The sequence below is a fragment of the Aquarana catesbeiana genome, linkage group LG01 (assembly GCF_042186555.1).
Source record: "Aquarana catesbeiana isolate 2022-GZ linkage group LG01, ASM4218655v1, whole genome shotgun sequence".
NCBI lineage: Eukaryota > Metazoa > Chordata > Amphibia > Anura > Ranidae > Aquarana > Aquarana catesbeiana.
Window position 1 is genome coordinate 175,606,300 of NC_133324.1, and position 17,637 is coordinate 175,623,936.

At 39.5% G+C, this 17,637-nt stretch overlaps 1 protein-coding gene across 1 annotated transcript in view; it reads left to right on the plus strand.

The window, feature by feature from the left end:
* The window catches only part of PPIP5K2 (diphosphoinositol pentakisphosphate kinase 2), a 189,953-nt gene extending 172,858 nt beyond the window's left edge, over positions 1–17,095 (plus strand). Inside the window, exons 27-31 of the mRNA XM_073624575.1 lie at positions 11,340–11,459; positions 12,012–12,074; positions 12,993–13,139; positions 14,268–14,390; positions 16,438–17,095. Of these exons, the coding sequence (XP_073480676.1) occupies positions 11,340–11,459; positions 12,012–12,074; positions 12,993–13,139; positions 14,268–14,390; positions 16,438–16,553 (569 nt within the window). The 3' untranslated portion in view covers positions 16,554–17,095. The remainder of the gene's footprint in view (positions 1–11,339; positions 11,460–12,011; positions 12,075–12,992; positions 13,140–14,267; positions 14,391–16,437) is intronic.
* Positions 17,096–17,637: the final 542 nt, after the last annotated feature.

Here is a 17,637-nt window from a genome sequence, read left to right on the forward strand (position 1 = left end):
GCTTTTTTCAGCAAAGCAGTTAAACATATCTTGATAAGCCTGTATGAAGAATCCTAGAGCTCTACCTGTGGTTTAAACAGCTGCAGAATGACCTCAGAGTGGAGACTGGAGAACATAATCTTTTCCAATCTATGTAGGCATTCTCCAAGGCAGTGCATATGGTGGTGTTTACTCAGCTAAGGCTATATAAACGGTGTTTCACAGCATAGCGCTTATCAATTATACTGCCCCGTACACACGGTCGGACTTTGTTTGGACATTCCGACAACAAAATCCTAGGATTTATTCCTACAGATGTTGGCTCAAACTTGTCTTGCATACACACGGTCACACAAAGTTGTCGGAAAATCCGATCATTCTAAACGCGGTGACGTAAAACACGTACGTTGGGACTATAAACGGGGCAGTGGCCAATAGCTTTCATCTCTTTATTTATTCTGAGCATGCGTGGCACTTTGTCGGATTTGTGTACACACGATTGGAATTTCCGACAATGGATTTTGTTGTCGGAAAATTTTATATCCTGCTCTCAAACTTTGTGTGTCGGAAAATCCGATGGAAAATGTGTGATGGAGCCTACACACGGTCGGAATTTCCGACAACAAGGTCCTATTACACATTTTCCGTCGGAAAATCCGACCGTGTGTATGGGGCATTAGACTGTAAGATCCTGGCATTGAACTCCTCATTTAGATCCAGATTTTGTGATAATACCTTTGAAGGAGCTCTAGTTTTGGCTAAAATCTTAACACCATTTTAGTGTATGTAGGCCAAAAGAATGATTTAGGCCTGGTTCACACTGATGGAATTTCAGACTTGGGTCGCACTGAATTACATGACAATGGAAATAACGTTGTTTCCAATGGTGCTTGTGTGATTTTGTGGTCCATTGGCTTTGATGGAAAAATATCAAAATCTTATCTGCATTTGTTTTTGTGTGCGATTTGTGCTGGTTGTTAGGAGCTTGCACCCGCTGGCATCCTGACGACCAGTGAGCAGCAGGGATGAGTCATTGGTTGTTATGGAGCTGGCACATGTTGGCATCCTAACCATGATGAGTCATCCCTACTGTCAGTGGGGGATTCCCCGCTGATAGCAGAATATAAACAAAAGAGCCTGTGAGTCTGGCATGATTTTAAAGGGGACCTTATGCCAAGTTTTTTTTTTTTTGTTTTAAATGCATGGTGGCCCCCCAAAATCCATATCAGGCCCTTCGTTTTAGTATGGATTTTAAGGTGAAACCCACACCAAAAAAAATAGCGGTGTGTGTGCCCCCCTCCCCCCCCCTTCAAAATCCAGGGGAGGGATTCTGATTTTTTATTACAGTGGGGAATAAACTGTTGAAAATCTTCTAGCAAGTCAAAGATCTACCCGTGTTTGTAACATGGAATAATACATCTAGAGCACTCCAATATTATCCCTCCTGTTACCTTCTTTATCTTCCTGGCATAAAGAATAAATTCCATTTCCTTGAGGCCTTTTCTTCTGGATACCCTCATTTTCTATTATGTACTTTAGTTGGTAGCAAAGCCAACAAAGAATTCCGTTCCTATGTGCCATACCAATGTCCATTAAGGGGGTGAGAGTTTGTAAGGGTTCTTTTTTGTGTTTCTGCATGCACTGGGATGTGGTGAAAGGGTTGAATGCTTCCTTTGGGTGGCAAAGACAATCTCTTGAGCCACCATCCTGAAGGATTTCTGGAAGAGCTTCCAGATTAGTTTATAATTTTCAAAACAAGGCAGTCAACAAAAGAATCGGTCTACAACCAAGAAAGAAAATAACGAAAGCTAACACCGGTATCCTGGTGATCTATGCTTGTTTGGCTGAGAAGTATAGAGACTAATAAAAAATGCATCACAATGTCTAGAGAAAGACAGAAGATCTTCACTCTCCATAAATAGCGTTAACAGCTATCATTTTATTGTAGGCAAACGACTGTACTGACCTTATAGTTTAACCAATGAATACATTTTCAGTGATTTACTTTTGTATACAATATCTTGGATCTATACATATTCAATAGCTCTTACTATACCTTATACTATTATTTCTCACCTTAGGTATAATATAGTATCTGATGTTGCAGAAGCATCCTTTACTTTTTATCTTTACTTCAGAAAATAGAAATATTCAGGTGCACAGAGAGTTAATGCCCAGCAAGCCTACAACTACATATAATGGGCACTTGGAGTACAAAAAAATGGCCAACCAAGTTCATTAGTCCATATGTGCTGGAAAGGGAATGACAGTATGCACTGGTGGCTGCTTTCCTCAGGGTTTTGACCAGCTCTGTATAGAAAACCAAGGAAGAAAAGGGGAGAAGCGCCACTTAAGTCCAATATTACCATTGGCTGGTTTATTAACAATAGATTAAAAACACTCACAAGATAGAAGGTAAAAACATGCTCATCTGAAGTGGGTGCAATGCAAGTCTCTCCTCTCCTTCCCACAGGTGCCGCCAGTGGAAGTCCTGAATGCTCTGGAGGGTGTCAGCTGGGCTAGGGAGCCCAGTAGTACTAGTCCTCCGACAACGGTTTCTCCATATACTATAAATAGTTGCATGTAGCATTGCTTCTAGAGGCCTATAGAAGGAGCTAGAGGCTCAGAGCGCGTAGCTTGTTACTTGCTGTGTCCTCCTACCCCTCAGGTGACAGTGCATCCGCCTGTGGGTTCCACGCCGGTTGGTGTGGCCTTCCAGGGTTTTTACAGGCTCCCTAGCCCAGCTGACACCCTCCACAGCATTCGGGGCTACCACTGGTGGTACCTGGGACAGAGAGGAGAGACGTGCATCGTACCCACTTCAGATGAGCATGTTTATACCTTCTATCTTATGAGTGTTTTTATTCTATTGTTAATAAACCATGGGTAATACTGCACTTAGGTGGCTCTTCTCCCCTTTTTCTTTCTTTATCTTTACTTACCGTACATATTTCTAATATACCATAAATGTATATGTTTTTAAATATAAAAATATTTACACAGTTTAATTTAAAGCTGAACTCCAGGAATTCAGTCACTTCGATAAATATGCAGACACCCTATGTGTTAAGTCCCACAAGGTGCCTGCCACCCAACTCGTGGACTCATCTCTTAAATTTAAATCTGACAGTTTTTTGGCGCTCCTAGAGGATAAACAGAGCGGAAAGCTGCTGAGTGATAGTCAGCAGCTCTCTGCTCGGTGAGCTGTGAGAACCGAGCTATCAGCGGTGTTCGATCGCTTTGTTCAGAGACGGCGGAGGGACAGATGCAGCATCGAACCGATGCTGCATCCACCTAGGTAAGTATGAAACTGGCAAAAAAAAACATACTTCCCTTTTAACAAGCCGACGTAACCTTACAAGTTGTGACTACAAATACCACTGGTTGAGAATCAATATACAAATGATTTCATAGTTAAAGCGGACCTTCACTCAGCAATACAACTTTTTTTCTCTTGGCTCCCCCCCCCCCTTTCCACAATTGGAAATGCCTTATTTTTCAAATGTTTTGACCCTTTTATAATTCATACATTTAAAAAAGTTGAGAAACTAAGACAATCATCAAAAGGAAAACCTGCTGCATCATTCCATGCATTAAATTAAATAGAACAACCTGTATGTAGGGGACTATTATTAATGTTTATTTTTACACGTACTTGAATAAGAATACTAGAATACAACTAATGGTTTTAATATGATGTAATTTGTTTTGAGGTATTTATTTGTTCCCGGTAAACATCAATAATAGTCCCTTATGCACGTTGTTCTATTTTGACTCTTTTAGTGTAGTTTTAGTGTAGTGCATCATTCTTGCCTAAGCGCACCCAATCCCCCTGAAGTTCCGGTTTCTCTGCATCCCAGCCATGTAAGTTATAGAAGCTGACTGCCTTGTTGTTTTTATTAAAGTAAATAAGCTGTCATGCATTGGCTATCTGTTACAAATTTTCCCATGTGTCCGCTGTAAGTGGTCTTAAAGTAGAACTGAGGACAAAACTTATATTGACTGGTAGTCGCAAGAACGAATGTCCCCATTGGAAGATTTCTTTTCTATTACAGTTCTGGTGACCACTCAAAATCTGGAATTTTTTTCTTTTTTTTTTTTTTTTTTCTTGCTAAAAGTCAGGACAAATAGAGAGGGTGACTCTCCCTAATGGTGACACAGGCTACAAAAAAAGCTGACAGGTGTTCTAATCTTTCTCCATTCTAAAATAAAATTGAAAAAAAAAAGTTTTGCCTTCAGTTATATTAAATTTATGTTTTGTGTCACTGTTATAATTTCTTTAACTCCAGTTGTTTCTACCCTACCAACTATGATTATTTGTGGCATGTCATGCCCCTAATGCATCTTCTTTCAATTCCCATGTCTATGAGCCTTCCCATGTTGCTGGGTCATACTTGAATATATTTCCCTGCAGACCCTCATTCACAGAAAAAAGAAACAAGGAAGTATTATCACTCTGCAAAGTGTAGAATCAGAAGTCACTGTTGGAGCTCTCTACTCCGAGGTAAGGAATCTAGCAGTATTCCATCCTCCCTGCTGCACAGTAGAGTAGCTGTGCCCTCTGCACCTGTTCTTGTATGCATTTATACTAGCTGTGCTTCACATTGCTGGATAACTTGGATCCTCCTAAGCATGTAGTTCAGTCGTTGCTATTGGTTTCTTCTGCAGTAGCCCTGACTTTATAGATTTCTTTATTGTTCTATGGGGACAAACTTTACACCAAGCCTGTTAAAAAAAAAAAATCTACAGATTACCACGTGAAATTTTACATAATTCAATATAGAATAATTTTATGAGTACCTAGGCCTTAATTCATATTTAGTAACCCTAGGACTATTGTTTTCTTGGAGAACAAACTGGAGAATTCACATGTTTGTAGCTTTAAGCGTAAAATTAGCTGAGCAGAATAGCATTAGTTTTAGATCTGCAGCTTTACATGCAAGCAAAAATGGCTACTGTTTTGTGTTACGCTGTTACCACCTGCTGGCTGTTTTAATATTTGCAGACAACATCCATTCCTCAAATGTATTGATGTGAAATGCTCGAAGGGAAACACCAGTGTATTTCAGTGAACATACATTTTCAGTTATTGTATTTGTTACAGCTTGCTGCGCACAGTGCCTATTACCGTATTTATCGGCATATAATACGCACAGGCGTATAACACGCACATTCATTTTAAGAGGGAAGTTTCAGGAAAAAACTTAAATTTTAAATAAGGAACTTTGAAGCAAAATAAGGGTCAGTGCCCATCTGCAGCCTCACCATTGCCATCAATGCAGCCTGATTAATGCCCACCTGCAGCCTCACAAGTGCCATCAATGCAGCCTTATTAGTCCACATCAATGCAGCCTCACCATTGCCATCAATGCAGCAGCCTCGCCATTGCCATCAATGCAGCAGCCTCGCCATTGCCATCAATGCAGCAGCCTCGCCATTGCCATCAATGCAGCAGCCTCGCCATTGCCATCAATGCAGCAGCCTCGCCATTGCCATCAATGCAGCAGCCTTGCCATTGCCATCTATTGACTTCCTATTACAGAGGCCGCCAAGTAAACAGGAGATTCTCACTGTATGTAATCTGACGGCACTCGTCCTGCCCCCCGAGGCAGCTGAAATTGAAGTATTGGCGTATAACACGCACACACTATTTGCACCCGATTTTCATGGTGAAAAAGTGAGTGTTATACGCCAATAAATACAGTATTTAAAATATGAAGCGGTTAGGCCTCGCTCCCACTTCCTGGCATAGATCACCGCGACACTTGCGGTGACCTACGCCACTTCCGGCGCCTACCCCGTCCTCCCCTGCTGTGTTCTGTGAGACACAGAACACAGCAGGGACCAGAGAGGATGCGCAGCGCAACTCGCGCATGCTCAGTAGGGAACCAGGAAGTGAAGCCGCACGGCTTCACTTCCTTATTCCCTCACCGAGGATGGCGGCTGCAGCATCAGACGAACGGATCGGCTTCGGCTGCCGACATCGCGTGCTCCCTGGACAGGTAAGAGTCCATATATTAAAAGTCAGCAACTGCAGTATTTGTAGCTGCTGGCTTTTAATATTTTTTTTTCAGTGGACCTCCGCTTTAAGTGTGCACACCCTCTTATAACTGGGGATGTAGCTGTGTTCAGAATTAAGCAATCACATTCAAACTCACGTTAAATAGGAGTCAGTACATACCTGCCATCATTTAGGTTTAATGTACACGGGACGTTTTAAAACCTCTCCTGAACGATTTAACTTGACAGATAGTAACCAACGTTTAAAAAGGTCAGTTTTGCCACGTTTGCATTTTAGAAGCTTTTTAAAATTTTTTTGCAAATTGTCAAAAATGAAAACACCTGTAAACGCAACGTGGCTAAACGTGTTTACAAGCTGTTACAGGCATTTGACATTTCAAATGCCTCTGAACATCAGTTCTGAACGCATTTTTTTTGCTTTCCAAAAAATTGTTCTAAACGCAACTGCCTAGAAACAACTATAAATGACCCTGGGTCCATGTACTGATAAGATAAAGCAGAGTTCAGGGGCTGCTGAAAAAAAACGCCCAACTGCTCTTAAACGTCCATTTACCAGCAACAGTGTACATGAAGCTTTAAATTGCCTCTGATTAACCCCAAATAAAGTTCAGCTGCTCAAGTAGGTCTTTCCTGACATTTTCTTAGTTGCATCCTACAGCAAAAGCCATGGTCTGCAGAGAGCTTCCAAAGCATCAGAGGGATCTCATTGTTAGAAGGTATCTGTCAGGAGAAGGGTACAAAAGAATTTCCAAGGCATTAGATATGCCATGGAACACAGTGAAGACAGTCATCATCAAGTGGAGAAAATATGACACAACAGAGACATTACCAAGAACTTGATGTGCCTCCAAAATTGATGAAAAGACGAGAAGAAAACTGGTCAGGAAGGCTGCCAAGAGGCCTACAGCAACATTAAAGGAGCAGCAGGAATATCTGGCAAGTACTGGCTGTGTAGTACATGTGGCAATAATCTCCCATATTCTTCATATGTCTGGGCTTTGAGGTAGAGTGGCAAGACAGAAGCCTTTTCTTACGAAGAAAAAAATTCAAGCCCAGCTAAATTTTGCAAAAACACATCTGAAGTCTCCCCAAAGCATGTGGGAAAATGTGTTCTGGCCTGATGAAACCAAAGTTGAACTTTTTGGGCATAATTTCAAAAGATATATTTGGCGCAAAAACACTGCACATCACCAAAAGAACACCATACCCACTGTGAAGCATGGTGGTGGCAGCAGCATCCTTTGGAGCTGTTTTTCCTCAGCTGGAACAGGGGCCTTAGTCAAGGTAGAGGGAATTATGAACAGTTCCAAATACCAGTCAATATTGGCACAAAAGCTGAACATGAAGAGGAACTTCATCTTTCAGCATGACAACAACCTAAAGCATACATCCAAATCAACAAAGGAATGGCTTCACCAGAAGAAGATTAAAGTTTTGGAATGGCTCAACCAGAGCCCAGACCTGAATTCGATTGAAAATCTGAGGGGTGATCTGAAGAGGGCTGTGCACAGGAGATGCCCTCGCAATCTGACAGATTTGGAGTGTTTTTGCAAAAAGTGGGCAAATATTGCCAAGTCAAGATGTGCCATGCTGATAGACTCATACCCAAAAAGACTGCGTGCTGTAATAAAATCAAAAGGTGCTTCAACAAAGTATTAGTTTAAGGGTGTGCCCACTTATGCAACCATATTTTTTTGTTTTTTTTATTTTTACTTCCCTCCACCTAAAAGATTTCAGTTTGTTGTTCAACTGAGTTGTACAGTTTATAGGTCATATTAAAGGTGGTAAAAGTTCTGAAATGATTTACCTGTGTTCCATTTTTTTACATTACAGAAACCTGACATTTTAACCGCTTGCCGACTGCCATCAGAATAGCTCCCCTGTGCTAATCGCTGTAGCTGTACAGCGGCCACTTTAAGGGGTATAGGGGGCGCGTGCTGCGGTACTGAGAAGCCAATGCGCGTGCCCGCGATCGCTCCTGACAGAGCCAGAACAAGGATCCTCACCCAAGCAGTCCCATCCCCCTACAGTTAGAACACACTGAGGGAACACATTTAACCCCTTGATCGCCCCCTAGTGTTAACCCCTTCCCTGCCAGTGACATTTATACAGTAATCGGTGGCTATTTTTAGCTCTGATCGCTGTATAAATGTCAGTGGTCCCAAAAAAGTGTCAAAAGTGTCCGATCTGTCCACCGCAATGTCGTAGTCCCGATAAAAAAACGCAGATCGCCGCCATTACTAGTGAAAATAAATAAATAAAAATGTCATAAATCTATCCCCTATTTTGTAGATGCTATAACTTTTGCGGAAACCAATCAATATACGCTTATTGCGAGTTTTTTTACCAAAAATATGTAGAAGAATACATATCGGCCTAAATTGAGGAAGAATTTTTTTTTTTGTTAAATTTGGGGATGTTTATTATAGCAAAAAATATTGTTTTTTCAAAATTGACGCTCTTTCTTTTTTGTTTATAGGGCATAAAATAAAAACCGCAGAGGTGATCATATACCACCAAAAGAAAGCTCTATTTGTGGGGAAAAAAGGATGTCAATTTTGTTTGGGTACAGCATCGCACGACCGCGCACGTGTCAGTTAAAACGACGCAGTGCCGTATCGCAAAAAAATGGCCCGGTCAGGAAGGGGTAAATCCTTCCGGGGCTGAAGTGGTTAACGAGGATGTATAGACTTTTTATATAAACTGTTTACAAGTGTAGTGCATGAAAAGCAATCTGCAAATGTGTTCTGAATTTATGGTAAATCCTCCCATTAAAGTATTTTGTGCATTTTCCAAGAAGTCACGTGACTACTCTTTTCCTATGCCATCATGGCTGAAACTGTGGGTGGGATGAAGTGTCACCAGAACGTCCTTTCCAGGAGGGGACCAATCTTCAATTGTATTCTCTGCACTCCTTTCTGCTGTGTTGGGGCTGCTGCTATTGATAATGGCTGTGTCCTTATGTAATTTGGTAGTTTTCAGCCATTGCTTAAGAGGAATGGGTGACAATGCTGTTATTTTCACAGCTGTGTTACAACATTATAACTGATACACAGGAAATGCCCCAAAACCACTGTTACTGGCAGGACCAACTGGCATGATAATAGGAAAGGAAAAAAAGTTGAAAGATAGTATTTGATAAAAATACAGAGTGTTCGCTATCAGTCAGGTACCCATTTGACTTGTTTTGAACAAAATTAATTGCAAATATTTATTTATACGATTCAGGAATTTGAAATATGACGTTGCAAATTAGTCTTTTTTTTTTTTTCTACATTCTGGAACACACGTACTTTTTATACCACCACTACTATGGTAGACCACAAACAGGAGAAGTAAGGGGAAATGAAATTTTGAATCTGTAAAAAAAATAGATTTTAAAGGTATAAGGAGTTCTTAAAGGGGTTGTAAAGGCAGAAAGTTTTTTTTTTTTTTATCTTAATGCATTCTTAATGCAACCTTTTGTGTGCAGCAGCCCCCTCAACCCCCCCTAATACTTACCTAAGCCCCATCTCGATCAAGCGATCGTTGTCTGAGACAGCGGGGAGCCAATGTAAATTAAAGTAAGTGAGCAAATGAGGAGAGAGAGAGGGGGGTGGGCCGAGCTGCAGCTCTGTGTCTGAATGAACACATGGAGCAGCAGCTTGGGTGCCTCCATAGCAAGCTGCTTGCTGTGGGGGCTGGGGGAGGAGGGGCCAGGAGTGCTAGTGAGGGACCCAAGAAGAGGAGGATCGGGGCTCCTCTGTGCAAAACCACTGCTCAGAGCAGGTGAGTATGACACGTTTGTTATTTTTAAACACAAAAAAACCCCAAGACTTTAATAGCACTTTTTAAATTAGATTAAACTTGGAGACATACAGTATATACTTTCTCCTGAAAATGGCTGTTCCGTGTGACGCATGTGCTCCGCTGCTCCTTTTATTCCTAGGGGAAAGTGTAACTTTTGGTGTCATCAAGTGGTCACTTGGAGTTGATGGGATTGCGCATTGCAAAGCAGCTGTTTGTTTTTTTGTTTTTAAAGCAAGTGTATGTGTGTGTGTGTATGTATATGTATGTATGTATGTATATATATATATATATATATATATATATATATATATATATATATATATATATATATATTGTAATGTCTCCAAGTTTATTCCTTTTAAAATCCAGCTGATGCACAGTGAAGTGAAAGCCTTGGTTTATAAATCCTTGCAGACGCCATACTCTTCATTTTTTGGGGGTTCTGTAGGGAAACTGTAAATATGTTGAGTGATTTTATTTAGTGTGCAAAGATACCCAAGCTGGTTTATCAACCATAATCCACAGACTCCTTTGCTGTGCAAGACTTCTGGATTGAAACAAAGATTCGCACATGGGTGTACGTGTGTTGAAAAAAAAAATGCAACAACCATCTACTGGGTGTTTTTTCCTTTAAATAAGCTGGTTGGAGAATCTCACCCTCTAAAGCTGGCCATACACCATACAATTTTCTTATGCAATTTTCTTTAGATTTACCTTCAACTATGTAGTGCAAGGGCTTGCCTGATTGCATACAAATTGAAAGTGTTTAGGTTTGACTTCATATTATATGGTTTTGGTAAGTCTAAAGGAAAGTTGTACAAGAAAATTGTATAATGTATGGCCAGCATTAGTGTTGTTCTGTTAATGCTGCATAGATTAGCTGACATATTTAGAGGCTTTACAATATAGGTGTCAGGTTTGAAGGAGATCTTTTGTATGGCCCGATTATTATAGCAGTGATTAGATGCTTTTGTGTGTGGTTACGTGGTTTCAAGTGGACTTGTTGTGTGTGCCAGGTTACTCTATAAGATGCCTCTGTGGCATTTTCGGGAGGGAGGTAAAACCCAAAACAGAAGTGTAATTGTTTTCTTTTATAGCGATTCTGTTGCTTGATTTGTAGATTTAGAAAAGGACTCCCTACGGGGGGGAGTTAATAATAACATTAAAGCAAAAATTGCATTGGAAAGGCATCCAAGTTTTGAAAAAGAACAGATTCTGTATTTCTGGGAAAAGTGTTCTCCATATTAGTCATTAGTGGCCAAGTATTCACCAAATAAATCATCATAAATATCCATCTAGGAGGCATCTAGGAGACAGACAATAGCTTTCCTTTATATTTAAAGTTTTACTGATGTTTTTTTCTTCTTAACCATTTTATTAATGAGCAGAAGATGGCACAGGATCTTGTAGAATGTTACACCGTTTATTTCTATAATACAGTTTCGTCTTTTGCCTTTCATAGAGACAGCCAGATTGTTCTGCATGTTGCATGCATCACTTTTCTAAATGGAGGAACACTAGGTTGCTGTATTTTCTCTAACTTCCACTAGGGTCTCACTGCGCGGGTCTGTTTAGTACTGCAGTGCTCGGGGCCTCCTCAAGTGCACCTAACCTTCTGGATTATGCTCGTGCTCATCGTAAAAAGCTGACTACTTCTGGCTGCATAGATGGTATGTGCGCATTACGTCTCGCACACATTTTGTGTGAAAGCCTCACCTCTCATCAGAGGAGTACACACAGTTATACGGTGTGTTTTTTATTTATTTTCCCCACTACTTACTTATTCCTGAGTTTTAATCATTTAACCTGGGCCTATTTTTTTTTTTTTACAGTAATACTAATGATGTAATTCATTTGTGAAAAACAGAAAAGAGAACAACTTTTTTTCTCTGAAATAATGTTTATTATTTCTGGTTCTGGCCATTTTATTTTTATTTTTTTTAATTTAATTAAATTATTTTTAATTACAAGAATGTAACCCTAGAACCAGAGTAGCCAGCTTTCCTTGTGTAATCTCTCCTAAATAATTCTAAATGGGAATTGAGTAAGTGTGCTTGTTAATCCAAGTACATTTCTTTGCTGTGGAGTGCACTGCATGCTGCTGAATTTAACAGGTTCACACATAGACACACGGGGAGTTTCTTTATCTCCATTTTTTTTCTTCTTCTCTCCCCGTTTGGTAGCTGTTATGAATTTCAGGTACCTCTTTTTCTCTTTCTTAGACTCCACACGCAGCTCTGCTGTTAAAAGGTTTTCTATCTCATTTGCTCGACACCCAACCAATGGTATGTTTTTTTTTTAATTTTAAATGATACCCGCGTGCTCCATTTTTTTTTTTTCTTTTTTTCCTTTTTGGTTTTTCAGACATGGAACGCAGGCTCACTTCTCAACTTTGATTAATCGTAACTTCATTGACGTTCACATTTCACTTTTTTTTCCCCAAAGAAGAACTTTGTCATAGTCATATACATTGTAAAGTTTATTTACAATTTAAAATTTTGTACTGACCATGATGATTGACTAACAAATAAAATTTCAAGAATTACAATTGAGCAGTCATATACATTTTTTATATTGCACCATAAAGTTTTTTTTTTTTAAATAATTCTTGTATAGGACTCTGCAATATTTTGCACTTGCCATTTGTACTTTAAACTATATTTTAGAATTGTAAATTACGTTTTATTGGTATTTGTTTATAGAAACAATTTATTTTAATATGCTTAACAAGATTTGAATTTATATGTGAGTTTTTGGGCATTTTTACCTAAAGGCTTCAAATCACAGTACTACATAAACCACAAGGCACATATTTTTAACTCCATTGCTTACACTTTTTTAGTAGGGTTTTTTTTTTTTTTTTTATTGGCGTCCAAAATTGTTGGTCTGCTTCGCTAGTATTTTCATTCTGACTGTGATGGAATTTCCCATTCCCCCCCCCCCCCCCCTTTTTTTTTTTTTTTTTTTTTTTTTTCTTAAGCAATATTGCAAGTGCAAGCCTAGCCATAACAGATGCAAACGTAAGTATACAGCAATTACAGCCAAGACAGTTTTTCTGCTTTAAAGAGTGGAAATTATTAATGCACTGCCTTGTAGAATTTAAGAGCTTTATGTGTTGATAATGTTGGTAAAATAACAATTCTGCCAATCATAATATATCTCAAATCTAAAAATACAAATGCTTGTATGTGTATATTTTTCAGGGTTTGAACTGTACTCCATGGTGCCTTCCATATGTCCTTTAGAGACTCTCCACAACTCCTTGTCTTTAAAGCAGGTGGATGAATTCCTTGCTGCAATCGCAGCTCCTTCAAGTGACTGTCTTCTGGATACCCCCAACGATTCTCCCTGTAGGCTGTCTTTTTATTACTTTTTTTTTTAAATTACTGTTTTGGATGCCACTTTTGTCATATTTTGTAGCCAATGATAGCCTTTTTAATCACATGACATAAGAAATCCTGGTCCCCATTTTCTACTGGATGCTTACTCCGGTTTTTGACCTTTTCCCCACCTCCAGTCTTGTTTGATTTCCAGTGTTTTCTGCAGAAGTGATTTTTCGAGATAACCCTGTAGAGAATCCACAGGAGGACAGGTGTAGTGCTGAATCATGTTTATAGATTATCCATAGGGCCACAGAGAGCAGTACTGATTAAACTTCCTTTATTCCACCACAATTATTATTTTTTTAAATGTTTATTATGAATTTATGCTTTAAAAATTAAAGGTGCTCCTCCTTGGAAAAATATCCTTGTCTTTATTCACCTTTCCATTAATGGAATGAAAGCTTGCAAACATTACCATATGTTGAGACTATCAAGCGTTTTAAGACATATTGATGTTATTAAAGGAGTTGTAAAGGCAGAAGGTTTTATATCTTAATGCCATCTATGCATTAAGATAAAAAAACCCTTTGTGTGTAGCAGCCTCCCCAGCACCCCTTAATTACTTACCTGAGCCCCATCTCTCTCCAGTGATGTCCACAAATGTCTAAGCCATCTGGAACACTCCTCCTTATTGGCTGAGACATAGCACCGGCGCCATTGGCTCCCACAGCTGTCAATCAAAATCAGTCAGCCAATCAGAGGGGAGAAGGAGCGGGGCCAGGTCAGGGCTCTGTGTCTGAATGGACACAGTGACCTGTGACTCTGCTCCAGTGCCCCTATAGGAAGCTGCTGACTGCGGGGGCACTCGATAGGAGGGAGGGGCCAGGATCACAGAAAAGGGACCCGAGAAGGGGAGAATCTGGGCTGCTCTGTGCATAACCAACTGCACAGAGAAGGTAAGTATAACATGTTATTTTTTATTTTTTTAAACTAGACTTTACAATCACTTTAATTGTTTGTGCTATAGAGCTTTTTTAGATGATGAACAGAAATGGATCCTCTTTTCACGTGTATATGAATATTTTGTATAACACTATGGTAATTCGGTACAAAGCTTAAAATATGGATTTTATTTTTGTTTTCCTCTTCTTAAAGGTACTCCTGGTTTTCATGTTGGTAGCAGAAAGGTGTCCTTGAACACATATACACCAACGAAAATACTACCGACACCACTGTTTCCAAGCATGGACCTGCCAGATTCAAGCTCTTCCACTCTGTGTGAGTTGCCTTGCCTTTAAGACAACCTTTTACCTTTTAAGCTATGGTTCTCTACATTTCAATTGTGCTCATAATTTCAAAAAACCCTGGCAGAAATTCTGTTGGAGATTCTTTTTTAAGAAAATTTGAGTGGTCAGACCACATGCATTTTCTTTTATTTTTTTACATTTATTTTACAGTAACATTACAGAATAGCATGATCATTAAACAAACCATAGCAATAACCATAGTCATAAAATGCACAAGTTTGTATACCCTTTGTTCTTATCATGTGTTGCCTTCTTTAGCATCCAGGACGGAATGCAATTCTTTTGATAGAATAAGGTACTCTGTGTTGGCAGCCTGTTTTGTTTTTAGCAATAAAGCCTCCAGGCTCTGTAAATTTGTCTGAGATCTAGTATGAACTACGTTTGAGTGCACCCAAAGTGGCTCAGTGATGATGAGGTCAGGAGATTGTGATGGTCACTCCAGAACCTTTGCTTTTTTTCCTGCTGCAGCCACTAAGGGGTTGACTTTATGTTTTGGATCATTGTCATGTTGGAAAATCTAAATGTGCGATAGGGCATCATACATGTTGATGAATGCAGATTTTGCCCCAATATTTTCTGGTAATATGATGCATTCATCTTGTCATTCATTTTGATCAAGTTCCCTGTGCTACGGTAGCTTGCACACCTCCAAAACAGCTGAGATCCAGATCCATGCTTTACAATAGGGATGGTGTGCCACTTTTCATAGTTCTTGTTGACTCCTCACCTATTATAACATTTATGGTTGTGACCATAAAGTTGAAATTGCTGTCAGGTTTTTTTTTTTTTTTCCCTCTTCAGTGTCATCTTCTCAGCAATCTATCCAAATTTAGGGAAAGAGCTTTTGCCTTTTAGTTATAATTTAAAGCAAAAATCTAGACACAATAGTCTTGTGGAAAGAGCGGGATAGACTCAGAACTTCTGCTAGGTTTTTGTTGCTTTGTGTGACCACATTGGGGATTTTCTCCTTTGCCGCCTTATTCTTTGGCACCTAGACGGGAAATTAAGGAAATTTGTGTCAGCTGATGAGGAAAAGGAAGGAGCAGAGAGTAATAAAATCTTAACAGAAATTCTAACCCTTTTCCATTCTGTTTATGTAGTTGGGTCTGCCCCCACTGAAGAGTTTTACCATTGTTTCCTCTCTCCGTAGTCCTTGTCATAAGGGCAAGAAGTGATGGGGAATCTCCCCCTCAGGGAAACCTTGCAAAAAAATGCATCCTACACCTGAACGTCTTCAGGAGAGTGCTTGGCCAACAACTATACCATGAAAACTTTGTAAATAACAGCACTCAATAAAACCTCAGAGATGACCTCTGTAAATTATTGAGGTTTCATTGAAGTGCTGCCTTTTTGTCGTTAAGCTGTGAAAACCTGACAACCAATTTACCCTTCCAGGTAGTACATTGGAGGCTTGTAACAAGTACTTGTGAGCATTGATAGCTCTTGGCTTTCATTGTAGATATCATGCTGACAGCATTGTGCAGGCAATAAGCTTGCTTTCCAAAACTCAATGTTGTGCATCACTGTGTATGTTGCTGCTCCAGGTGGGTCCGCCACACAATCCCTTATACCTCCAGTGTGTAGAGGTGCAAGCACCACTCATCCAACCATGTGGAACAAATGCAATAGGCCAAAGGCCTGCACACTTCAAAACTGCATCCACTTTATTGGTCGTCTTTTAAAACCCATATACAGCGACAGTAGACACCGTGGGAGCAAGGAAAGTAGTGTTTTGCGCGGCTAGTGCTTATTTATGACTTCCACATGAAACACATTGAGAGTGTTTCCTTGCTTCCACAGTGTCTTCTGTTGCTGTATATGGAGTTTTAAAGATTAGTGTGTGCACCCCTTTGGATCCTATTGCATTTGTTCCTCAATGTTGTGCGTGTCATTGAGGGCAAAACCTGTACAGCGGGTAGTTCATTTACCTCTGTGTAGTGAGGCTCCCTTAAAGAAGGTACTACAACCACTAGCTGAAGTTATCATTTGTGATGATGATTTTGTTTTTAATTTCTTAGGTGGCAGTGGGGCATCCAACACCATATCTGGAACTGACCTTGTTCAAGAGGAAAGAGAATCCACTGAGGTCAAAGCAGATGGCTGTATACAAGCAACACTGAACCTGCATCCCTGATTACTTGCACTGCTTTAAAACTGGAGAATGGGTTTACTTAAACCTTGTATCTATATGCAATATATTTAAATATTATTTTTTTTACTGTAGTCTCAGTTTGTATATACTGATAAGACAGATGAATTGTACATACAGTATTTTGTGTTTACAATATGCTTCACCATCAGACCAGAAGACTATTATTAAACTGTATCCACTTTCAACATGTGGCAATACAATTCCAAAATGTTGCTGCTTGTTTGACCTGAATTAAATTTTTATCTGCTGCCGTTTTGAGAACTGACCACATGCTTTATCAATACAAGCTAGGATGAATGTTGATAATTATTATTTTTTTAAAGCAGAGCTCTGTGCTAAAAATATGCTGTTTATAATGGTTAAACATATCTTAATATATTCTGATTTAAAAAAAAAAAACAGTTGCTGCTCTTTGTTAAAATAGCTTTTGTGCAGTGCCCTAAGGTCCCTCACATACAGTATTTTGAAAAAGTATTCATACTCCTTTACATTTTCCACATTTTGTCATGTTAAAGCCAAAAACATAAATGTATTTTATTGGGATTTTATGGGATAGACCAACACAAAGTGGCACATAATTGTGAAGTGGAAGGAAAATTATAAATGGTTTTACATTTTTTTTTACAAATATGTGAAAAGTATGGCATGCATTTGTATTCAGCCCCCCTGAGTCAATACTTTGTAGAACCACCATTCATTGCAATTACAGCTGCAAGTCTTTTTGGGTATGTCTCTATCAGCTTTACACATCTAGAGAGTGAAAGTTTTGCCCATTTTTGTTTCCAAAATAGCTCAAGCTCTGTCAGATTGGATAGAAGAGTGTCTGAACAGCAATTTTCAAGTCTTGCCACAGAGTCTCAATTGGATTTAGGTCTGAACTTTGATTGGGCCATTCTAACACATGAATATGCTTTGATCTAAACCATTCCATTGTAGCTCAGGCTGTATGTCTCAAGTCTTTTGCAGACTTGAACAGGTTTTCTTCTAAGATTGCCCTGTATTTGGCTTCATCCATCTTCCCATCAACTCTGACCAGCTTCCCTGTCCCTGCTGAAGAAAAGCATCC